This window comes from Oenanthe melanoleuca, chromosome 5 (assembly GCF_029582105.1).
Source record: "Oenanthe melanoleuca isolate GR-GAL-2019-014 chromosome 5, OMel1.0, whole genome shotgun sequence".
Lineage (NCBI taxonomy): Eukaryota > Metazoa > Chordata > Aves > Passeriformes > Muscicapidae > Oenanthe > Oenanthe melanoleuca.
In genome coordinates, this window is record NC_079339.1 from 57,750,073 (window position 1) to 57,760,742 (window position 10,670).

The 10,670-nt window shown below is 45.4% G+C and overlaps 1 protein-coding gene across 1 annotated transcript; it reads right to left on the reverse strand.

The window, feature by feature from the left end:
• Positions 1-239: 239 nt before the first annotated feature.
• CGRRF1 (cell growth regulator with ring finger domain 1) lies at positions 240-10,616 on the reverse strand. Its single transcript, XM_056492173.1, has 6 exons — positions 9,730-10,616; positions 6,665-6,804; positions 4,943-5,120; positions 4,603-4,750; positions 1,782-1,889; positions 240-935 (listed from the first exon to the last, which is right to left on the reverse strand). The coding sequence occupies exons 1-6, from the start codon at positions 9,831-9,833 to the stop codon at positions 585-587; spliced, it is 1,029 nt and encodes a 342-aa protein (XP_056348148.1). The 5' UTR covers positions 9,834-10,616; the 3' UTR covers positions 240-584.
• Between the last annotated feature and the right edge of the window lie 54 nt (positions 10,617-10,670).

Sequence of the window (10,670 nt, forward strand, 5' to 3'; positions counted from 1 at the left end):
GAAGTCCCTCAACACAAATCCTTCAAACCAGCCAGAAACAGTGTCCTGAGCCACACCTTCAACTTCCAGCTCCTGCCACAGTCCAACCTTCAGCTACAAAATAAACACACACGGGGTTAACGATGAAGAATATTTACTTTCCTTCATATGGTACATTCTATAAAGTGCTAAGTTCCTAAATTATGCTGAGTTAAAATGATACATAGCTCTAGTATTTTAAACACAATAAATATAGAATGAACCTTGTGCAACTGCACTTGCAAGTTTTATTCTGTTTTTAGTAGACAGCCTAAATTTAGTAGTCAAAATAGCCTCCAATAGTGCTCCAAGAAAATCTAGGAAGCAGTTATAAATAAAATCCCATCCTTCAGAGCTATCCTACGCACTTCTCCTGTCCACATTGCAGGGTAAGCAGCGCTCCTGCAAGCATATGGAGCGAGGAAAAATAAGGAAGCTGAAAATTACCCAACAGAAAAAAAAAAGCAAAATCCTGCAAGTTAACACTACATATCCTCCCATAAATAGTCTGGCTTCCACATTTAATCTTAGTGCACACAACCCAGGTCTTTTATTTATAACTACTGCTAAAAAACTCTTCCAGGAAGAACATCTTGCAAGACACGGGTCGATTCATCCTCATCTTGCTCCTTTTTGCTGCAGAGTGGAAAAGACTCCTGCACGAACTGCCTGCACATTGGGCACTGCTGGAAATACTTGATGCAGCCATCACACAGGCACGTGTGTCTGCAGGGCAGGAGGACCCAGTTCACGGGGCCATTCTGGCAAACAACACAGTCCTTGCTGTTTTCTTCCTGCAATTCTGGTTCATCTCCAGCCAGCCCGGCCTTTTCCAGCAGCCCTCTGTCAGTGCTGCTCTCAGCAGGGAAGGGATCACTGCAAGAGGGTGCAGGACTGTTTGCAGACATGAAGAGTTGCTAAAATACACACAAACACAAATATTTAGGAGTGAACAATCTCTCCCCCAGTCTCTGCACCCAGCTCCACTGGGTCCATTCACTGGGTCAAACAATGCCAGACTCTGTGTGGGTACTGGCAGCTGCCTGGCCCCCAGTTAAAGGCATTTCAGAAACATGAAATGACATAAAACAGTGGAAAAATATTAAAGGTAAATCCTCAGACCTTGGCTGCATCAAATCAATGTCATGCATGAACTTTAACAGAAGTGCTCAGGTCTTGAGCAGCTCAGGTTTGTTTCTGGTCCATCAATCTCTGTGCCTAGAGGGATCTTCTATCCATTCCTACCAAAATTATATCTACCACACTGTCAAATCTGCTTCACTCAACCCATTCTGCTCTTGCTCATATTCCAGTCCCCTGCTACTTTTTTTGTCTTATTTTACATGAAGTGCAAATTCTTCTGGGCATGATTCCTAAGTATAGTGCAAGGAAAAGGAATTTTTAAAAAGTAAGTTTTTTCTGAGGCTTTCCTGATTAAAAGGGAATTCTGAAGAAAGGAAATAAATATTCTAGAAAGAAGAAGCATACAACAGTGAATTTCTTCCCTCTGCTTTACTAAGTGGACACTAGAACTCCTAGATTAGAAACAGTTAATTGCTCCAGGAAATCTTGAATATTTTCATGGAAAATATTTCTGTACAGTAAGTTCCTGTGGCACTACTTAACTGATAAAATAATTTTAACTACCATCCAGTTCTTTGCATGACAATAGAAGTCTTGTACTAATTTAGGCTCCTGAAAGCCTACACAAGATAAAGTTAACACTGTCATACACATGAAACCAGACTCTGTGCATAGCTTACCTTCAGGTCATGGTATTGACCTTGAGCTAGGAGGAGATACTGATACAAAATTCGGCAGGAAAGTCTGTAGCTTTCATCAGGAACGTGAATTACAGCCACCATTGCAATCTACAAACATAAAAAATGTCTATGTTTAATAACTTATCACTCAGGCTGAGAGAACTGGGGGCGTTCACCCTGGAACAAAGAAGGTTCCAGAGAGAGCTCAGAGCCCCTCCAGGGCCTAAAGGGGCTCCAGGAGAGCTGGAGAGAGACTGGGGATAAGGGATGGAGGGACAGGAGACAGGGAATGGTTTCACTGCCAGAGGGCAGGGATGGATGGGGTATTAGGAAGGAATTCTTCTCTGTCGGGGGGGGAAGCCCTGGCACAGGGTGCCCAGAGAAGCTGTGGCTGCCCCTGGATCCCTGGAAGGGATGTCCAGGCTGGACAGGGCTTGGAGCACCCTGGGACAATGGAAGGTGTCCCTGCCCATGGCAGGGGTGAAATAAGATGATCTTTAAGGTCCCTTCCAACCCATATTACTCCATGATTTTCTGATTTACTTTGGTACAGCTTCTGACCTGCTTAATTCCTTAGACAATCAGGAATCCAACAATGCTGACTTCAAGCAAGCATTGATTAAAAAAAAAAAAATACACTGGACATTGTAGCACAAGAGAGCCCTTGGTGCTCCTTCAGCTTCCCACCCTGCTTCCCCATGGAGCTCCTCTGTGGCCAGTTTATAGCAGAGACCTGCTCTGGCTGCTCCCACCTCATGGAATTACACCCCAAACTGGAAAGGCACCTGAGCAGTCTTCTCCACTTTCTCTCCCTTCCCTCACAAACACACAGACTGCAGTTTTTAGACTCCAAAAATCACTAAGAAGTGATTGGCTTGTAATCTGAGCAGGCCAAAGACAAATTTCATTGGAAAGGATTCTGAACCCCCACGGGCTGACTTCAGATAATTCCTCTGGAAACACAAGCACTCCAAGCTTGCATGCTGTGCCTAACTACCCCCACCCTGCCCAAATTACGTAATAGTCTCTAAAAGGCTGGGAAAAAAGAAAGTGAAATTCAATATTATTGTAGTTCCCAGAAGCTGTCAAAAGAGAAATGAAATATAGAAGCTGTTTTGCTTTAAAAAGAAATTTAAAGGCAAATTAGACTTGCACTTCAAAATCCACACATGGCTAATTAAATACAGAGTTCAAATGTGTATGTACCTACACATATGGATTTGTAAGAACTGATTTCACTATTCCTTGGCAAAAGAGTCTTTTTTTTTCCTAAATCACAGTGCCTGAAAGCTAAGCTTCTACTTTAGCCATTAAAGTCTTCCAGTAATTTCTGTAACTTTTATATATGGTCATGCTAATTTTCTGGATCTAGAGGAAAATTATGGCACAAAATCAAGTAGGGATGATCTTACCACAAAACCAGTTAGGATGAAAATCAACTCCCTCCCCCCCAGGAAAGAGACACTGGAACACCATCCACAGTGCTGGACCCCCAACACAGACCCCCCAAATAATTCAAAATGGTTATATCACACTGGCAAAGATCCATTTCCACACTCCACTTCTATTTTACAAGTTTGCTTCAACAAGCCAGACGCAATTCTGACATTTGTCTGGCAAGGAGTTCAGGTGGAGTTCTCCTTGACTGGATTTACAGATTCTAGATGTGTTCCTTTCCTCCAACACCAGAGGAAAAATACCTCCCCCACTCTCCTTCCACCCCTTTCTTCTATGTTAAGGCTCAAAAGAGAGTTGTTACAAATTCATGCCCATGCTAATGTCAAATACATTCAAATATTACATTTAGAGTCTCTTTATGTTAAACCAACCTGACACGTGAACCTACAAAAATGTATTAAAACATCTCAAGTGGGGACAGGAGGGAGGAGGGCAGTCCTAAAATCAGGTGACAAGAAGCTCAGGACAGCCATCACCTGGAAAGGCAAGGACAGCCATCACCTGGAAAGGGGAGAGATTTCTTAGGCACTGGTGTGATTACAGCTTGTAGGTGAATGCATGGAAAAGTCTTCAGTGGATTTAGGCAATTTGCTTCTGAGTTCAGTTGTGCTACTGTTCAAGGAGCTGGTGCAAGCAGATTATCAATCCAATGAAAAGATGGGAGATAAAAGTGTGTCTCAAATTATTCAGAGATCATCGATTCAGAGTTTATAAAGGGTATCCAACAGCATGTGGCAAGGCTGAAGCTGCTTTAATAGCAAGAGATTAGGAGGAGACCTTTTTTGGGGAGCTGAATATCTCCTACCAGCCTCAAGCCAGACCTTCACCCCTTCCTGTAAGTGCCCTGGAGCTGGGTCCTGTGAGACACAACCATGACACAGACCTAGGGCAGAAAGGTAATTTCTAGGTTTCTAACAGCCAAGTCAACAATCAGCTTCATATCTGTGCCAGACTTTAAAAAAGATCCTCCTGCCTTGCCAACAGAATCCAAGAGTCTGCAGCAGTGCAAGAGCTCCACCACAGGCCCGTGTGATCCCAGAAATCAGAGTAACAGGTTGCTAAACTGCCCCAACCCTCATTCTTCTGACCACAGGGACCTGGGCAGGCAGAAGCTTTGGGGAATTCACAAGCATCTGTTAAATGCTGTAGTGAGTAAGTAAAGAGTAAGCAATGTTTCTCCATTGCCTCTTCAAAGACTGAGGTTTGGAAGTTAAAGCTTTGAACTGCTTTATTTTAGAAAATAAGAAAGTGAGGGACCAAATTCTAGGGAACAGGAAAGTGAAGCTGCTTTATTCAAGCCTCTCTCCTGAAACACTCAGACCTTAAACACAGTGACCCTGAAATATACTCTGCTATTACTTACAATATCGTATATTTCTCTGTCTTCTTCATCTGCTAACGTCAGCAATGCTACCAAGGGATAGCGAGCTCTAGGCACAGGGCCAAAATCCACAACTTGAGCATCTTCTGGTAACTGACAATATTTCTCTGCCTTGTCATTTTTTTTAATGCTTTGTCTGTGTCAAGGAAAACAATCAGTGGCTGCAATTGCAGACAAATGTGACGTTTGCATAAAGAGTATTTCTCATCATGTTTGTTCATAAATGAGTTGTGCCAAAACCCGTGGTGCAATCACCATCCTCAATGCTCTCTGTGCCAAAAAACCCAACATATTTTGTCAAAACAATTCAAAAAAAGGATACAAGTGCTGTTGTTTGTAGAGGTATTCGTTATAGAGAGCATCCTCTAATGCCTGAGGAGTCTTTATCCTGAAGCAGTAGACGTGTTTCTGCAGCGCTTCGTGGAGTTTCTGGACGTTGCAGCCCCAGTAGCAGGTAAGGACACAGTCCTCCAGGCAGTCTGGTGTCAGTGTCACCCCCCCTTGGAGAAAGAGGAGAGGGATTTCATTAACTCACCATGTGTAAGAATCCTGGAATTGCTAAGATGCTTGAAGAGCTGCAAGCAGAAAACAACTTCAGTGTCACAGATTTTTATCATAGAATGGTGGACACCTTCCACTATCTCAGGCTGCTCCAAACCTTGTCCAGCCTGGCCTTGGACACTTCCAGGGATCCAGGGGCAGCCACAGCTTCTCTGGGCACCCTGTGCCAGGGCCTCACCATCTTCACAGGGAAGAATTTCTTCCCACTATCTCATCTATCCCTGGCACTCTGGAAGTGGAAGCCATTCCTGTCCCTTCAGGCCCTTGTAAAAGTTTCTTCTAGTCTCACTTTAGGTACTGAAAGGCTGCAATGAGGCCACTCCTAAAATGATAAACATTATAAAACAACAAAAATTATTTATCGTTATAAACAAATCTTCTAACTATTTAGATTTAGATTAGTGTTTATGGAAGTCAGTGGGGATTAGGAAGTGGGTGTGAGGAGATAAAATGGCTCATTAAACTCACAAAAATACCACATGCATTTTATGAATGGTAAATTTTAACTTCTGGTAACACTTTACACACTCACTGGCAGATACAAGAGCACAAGCCTTAGCCCAAAGTCCATTCCCTCCTGAGATAATGACATTAATTGGATCACTCATCTACAAAACTCTCTGTGGTCTCAAAGAATAAAGCTCTTGATCATGCAGAGGAGAAAAAGAGTATCTATGCTCTCCATTCTTTTTCCAAAAACCTGACAACTTCTAAACACTTCCTCCACCAACAAAAAGCTCCTGCAAAATCCCAGTTACTGAAATGTTGGATTTGTTGTGTTGGGGGGTTTTATGTTGAGGGAGGGGGAAATTTGCTGCAGCCCTTCCTCATGCACTGGAGGGCCCCATATCTGTGTGGGTGGAAGATGCTCAGCCTTGCTCACTGCTCCCAGTGATGCAGAAGGCCACGAATTCCACTTCCTGTGTGGGTGATTTCAGGAATGACAGGGATATCTTGAACTCTGATCCAAACAGATACTTAAATTCAGTTTGCGTTGGAGAACAGATAGAAAAAGAGGGTGATGATTTATTTATCTATTTATTAAAAATAGTGCACTTCCAAACACTGCTGAAGAGCTGGGCATAGATTTAAGTGGGTGGCACATATTCCATAATGAATTCTGTACAATTCTACAGTTCCATTAAATTTATCGAAACGCCCACAGTGGTTGGTAGTTTGCAACTGTTTTAGTTACTTAAACATCTGTAATAGCAGGAAGTGTTCCATTAATGAGAATTAAACTGTACCTCCATATCCAAAATTTCACTTTTAAAAACACCACGTTTATAAACTGTGTAAAAGCTTATTTCTGTTGGAATGGAAGTGTACTTCCAAAGAATAATGACAGAGAAAAAGGGTGAGAGCAAGAACAATGATCTTTAAGGTCCCTTCCAAGCCAAACCATCCTGATTCTAGGCAGAAAATGGAAAGTACCAAGTTCAGGGATGCTAGTTGACAAAAACCACATAAAAAATGCACTGACTTGTTACTGAAGCTGCAGCAGGATTAGGGATCTCCAACCCAAAAGGATTCTTCACTTGTCTCATCCGCTTTTTCAATACCCTTGTGCTGGATTCTGTCTCTTCTGAGTTCCTCAGAATAACAGGAACACCCAAACCAAACCTAGGAGACACAAAACAAGAAGAATGAATGTCTTAGCGTTGACACATCTGATTTTTTTTTTGTCAGGTCTAAATAGCAAGCAGCAAAACAGAGGTAGCTTGGCTTTCCAGAATATCTGCTAGGATGCATGGATAAATATATCCTGCCATTTCGACTTCAGCTTTTTGTCAGAAGGCAGGAGTCTGCACAGTGATGCAGAGAATCTAAAAAAGGGGGAATATTTTGCTCTGGGTTCCCACTAAGGGAATAAAATTAAAGAGAGTTGTCAGTGCCCTCTAGTGGTAAAGGACTAGGCCAGAATTTCCCCCCATCTGAGTCCTGCAGAGCTGAGCACCACTCCAGCCTCCTCCCGTGAGCAGGGACACCTTGCACTATCCCAGGGTGCTCCAAGCCCCATCCAGCGTGGCCTTGAACAATTCCAGGGATCTGGGAGAAGTCACAGCTTCTCTGGGCACCCTGTGCCATGGCCTCATCTCCATCACAGCCAAGAATTCCTCCCTAATATCCAACCTCAAGCTGCTCTGTGTCTGTTTAAAGCCATTCCTTCCACAGAAACATTTGCATTTCATCAGTGGCATCATGGGAGGCTCTTGGCCATCCTTGATTTTAGCACACACAGGGTCAGCTCTCTCTGCTACAAGGGAAAACACCCTCAGGGACTTCCCTGGTGCTGCAGGGGAATATCCCAGTTAAACATCTCACAAAGAAACCAGAGGCAGCAGCTGTTTCCCTTCTTCAATATCCAAACCTCAACAGAGCTGATCTCTGCAGCTGCATGTAAAGGTGCAACCTATTTTATACCAGAATCTGCCTGATTGTGAAGGAAAATCCCTATTCCTTGGAAACTTTCCTTGCTGGTTGAAAGCAACAGGATTACCATCATGAAAGCTTGTAAGATAAAAGAGCCTCTGGTACAGTTTTAGCAGCAGCTGAAGGCACAGAGGCCTTTCTGTTCCACTGTAAGGTGTGGTTTTCTGTAAATTTTAAGTGTAAAAAGTGTAGGAAGGATAAATAAAGATACAGTTTTTATTTTATGATCTAACAGTCCAGATCATTATCTGTTGGAGGAGAACATTAATTTATTCAAGTCAGTACTAGCTTAGAAAAACCAGGAATTTCCAAGGGTTTAGTTAATGAATTAATGTTTCTGCAGAGCCAGACTTCCAACAGCTGCTGAGCCTTCAGCTCCTCCTAATAGGAGCATTCCCCTCCAGCTAAAAATACAATCCCAGGTAATCAGGTGATCTAAATTCCACTCCACACCTGTGCCCAGGGCACCTGTGGGACTGGCTCTGGGAGATGCCTGTGCATTAACCTACTTGGACTGTGAGCAGAGCCACAGGTATCCAGGGCTGGCCACAGGAGCAGACTCCTCCCATCACTGCAAGGCTCGACAAATGAGAACACAAACATTTCTCAACAGTTGGTGTTCTTCAGGCTGACTGACATCACCACAAACACATCATTAAACAAATTAATGCTGAAAATTATGGGGGATCCCAAATGCCACTGCAGCAATCCCTCAGGTATTCTGTGCTCCGGTGACACCATTTGCATTTACAGTGGCTGTGCATTTGCATTCTGTGTGGCAAATGAAGGATTTGAGTTGTTTTCCTGAACAAGTTCAGGAGCACTTGAGCTGTAACTGCAGCTGCAGGCATAGGGAAATCCCTTGGAGGCTCCTGGTCATGGCCACGGAACAGGAGAATTCCAAGTGAGCAGCAAATACCTCTGAGCAGCTGCCCACACATTCACCTGCTTGTATGTGCTGAGCTCCTGGCTACAGCTCCTCCTTGATTAACAGGCCCCTAATATCCAGTTTGAAGAAAGAAATGCATATATATCCATAAACTCCAAAAACACCTAGTGCAGGTGCAACTGTAATCTCTGATCCTAAAAAAAAAATGCCTCTGACAGTCCTCTGCATACCCAAAAGACACCAGAGGACAGGTGCACACATATAAGGATCTTGTAGCACACAACTATTTCAGACTTTTTTGAAAAGGGGATTGCCAGCATTTAGTACAAGTAGATAAATAATGATTAAATTGGCAAAAGGATCAGTGGTTAGGGATAGACATGATGAAGATTAATCTAAATCATGGTTCAGTATCATAATTTTAAAAAAGATAGCTTTATCACCAGCACTTTGCAGATATTAACATGGAACCAATGAGTGAACTTCAGCAATTCCAGTTTTATTTTCACCACAAGCCACAGGAGTTTGGTGTAGCCACAATTCCTACATGTAAGATTCTGACTGCCGATCAATGCTCTGCTCTTGACAAGTACCAGTATTTACATTTACAGCCACTTCTGAGAGTTAGGGACATTCAGGGAGCTGAATGTTTCTGAAAAAGGCAAGAGTGGCATTTTCGTGGCATCCTCTCAAAACACAAGCAGAAGCTCTTACACTAACCCCCCTACCCCCTTGAGACACTTGAGGAGATCAATTCACAGATTCACAGAATCATTTCAGTTGGAAAAGACCCCAGATGCACCCGGGGAGTTGTGCAGAGCCAGAAGGTTCCCCCTGAGCCTTCTTATCTCCAGGCTGAGCCCCTTTCCCATCTCTCTCAGCCACTCCTGGTGCTCCAGACCCTTCCCAGCTCCGTTCCCTTCCCTGGACATTCCGCTCTGTCTTCCCTGGACAGAGCTCAGTAGATACAAACGCATTGTTTGACAACATTATGAATGATACTACGAAAAACATTAAGAAAACATTTCGGTATTACTAAAAGACGGACGAGCTTAACAGAAATATGTATAATTTCTTTTTAAAATTATTTTTATTGCTCGTTTAGAAGCCTAGGAGGGTTTGGGTTGGAAGGGACCATTCCAAGCCCCTGCCATGGTCCTGGCCTTGCCCCCCTCAGCACAGCCCAGATCCCCTGGGCCGAGCCCCACCGGCCCCAGAGCACTGACCAGCCGAGGACGAGCGCGCTGGTGACGAGGAAGCAGACGGACACCAGGGCGATGTAAAACAGCGGCGAATACTCGTACAGCGTAACCAGGAACACGGCGGCCATCGGGCCGGCCGCACCGCCCTCAGCCCGCGACTGAAGCCGCTGCCCTCAGGCTGCCAGCGACGGGGCGGGACCATGGCGGCACAGACTGAGGCTGCTGCCCTCAGGCTGCCAGCGACGGGGCGGGACCATGGCGGCACCGACTGAGGCTGCTGCCCTCAGGCTGCCAGGGACGGGGCGGGACCATGGCGGCACCGAGTGAAGCCGCTGCCGGGGCGGGACCATGGCGGCACCGAGTGAAGCCGCTGCCCTCAGCCTGCCAGGGACGGGGCGGGACCATGGCGGCACCGAGTGAAGCCGCTGCCCTCAGCCTGCCAGGGACGGGGCGGGACCATGGCGGCACCGAGTGAAGCCGCTGCCCTCAGCTTGCCAGGGAGGAAGATGCCATGGCGGCACCGAGTGAAACCGCTGCCCTCAGCCTGCCAGGGAGGAAGATGCCATGGCGGCACCGAGTGAAACCGCTGCCCTCAGCCTGCCAGGGAGGAAGATGCCATGGCGGCACCGAGTGAAGCCGCTGCCCTCAGCCTGCCAGGGAGGAAGATGCCATGGCGGCACCGAGTGAAACCGCTGCCCTCAGCCTGCCAGGGAGGAAGATGCCATGGCGGCACCGAGTGAAACCGCTGCCCTCAGCCTGCCAGGGAGGAAGATGCCATGGCGGCACCGAGTGAAGCCGCTGCCCTCAGCCTGCCAGGGATGGGGCTACCAGGGACAAAGCGGAACTACGGCGATCCCAGCAGGGTTGGCACAGACACATGAAACATCACAGATGAAGTAATAAAGACAACTCTATTGAAACAACATGTATTGGAATACATGACCAAAAATCAAAGTATCCGTGCT

Coding starts and splice junctions, on each gene's coding strand:
- CGRRF1 (XM_056492173.1), bottom strand. CDS start 9,833: ATGGCCGCCGTGTTCCTGGTTACGCTGTACGAGTATTCGCCGCTGTTT. Junction 5,121..6,664: donor TGCTGCAGCTTCAGTAACAA/GTCAGTGCATTT, acceptor TCTTTCTCCAAG/GGGGGGTGACACTGACACCA. Junction 936..1,781: donor GTCAATACCATGACCTGAAG/GTAAGCTATGCA, acceptor TGTGTATTTTAG/CAACTCTTCATGTCTGCAAA.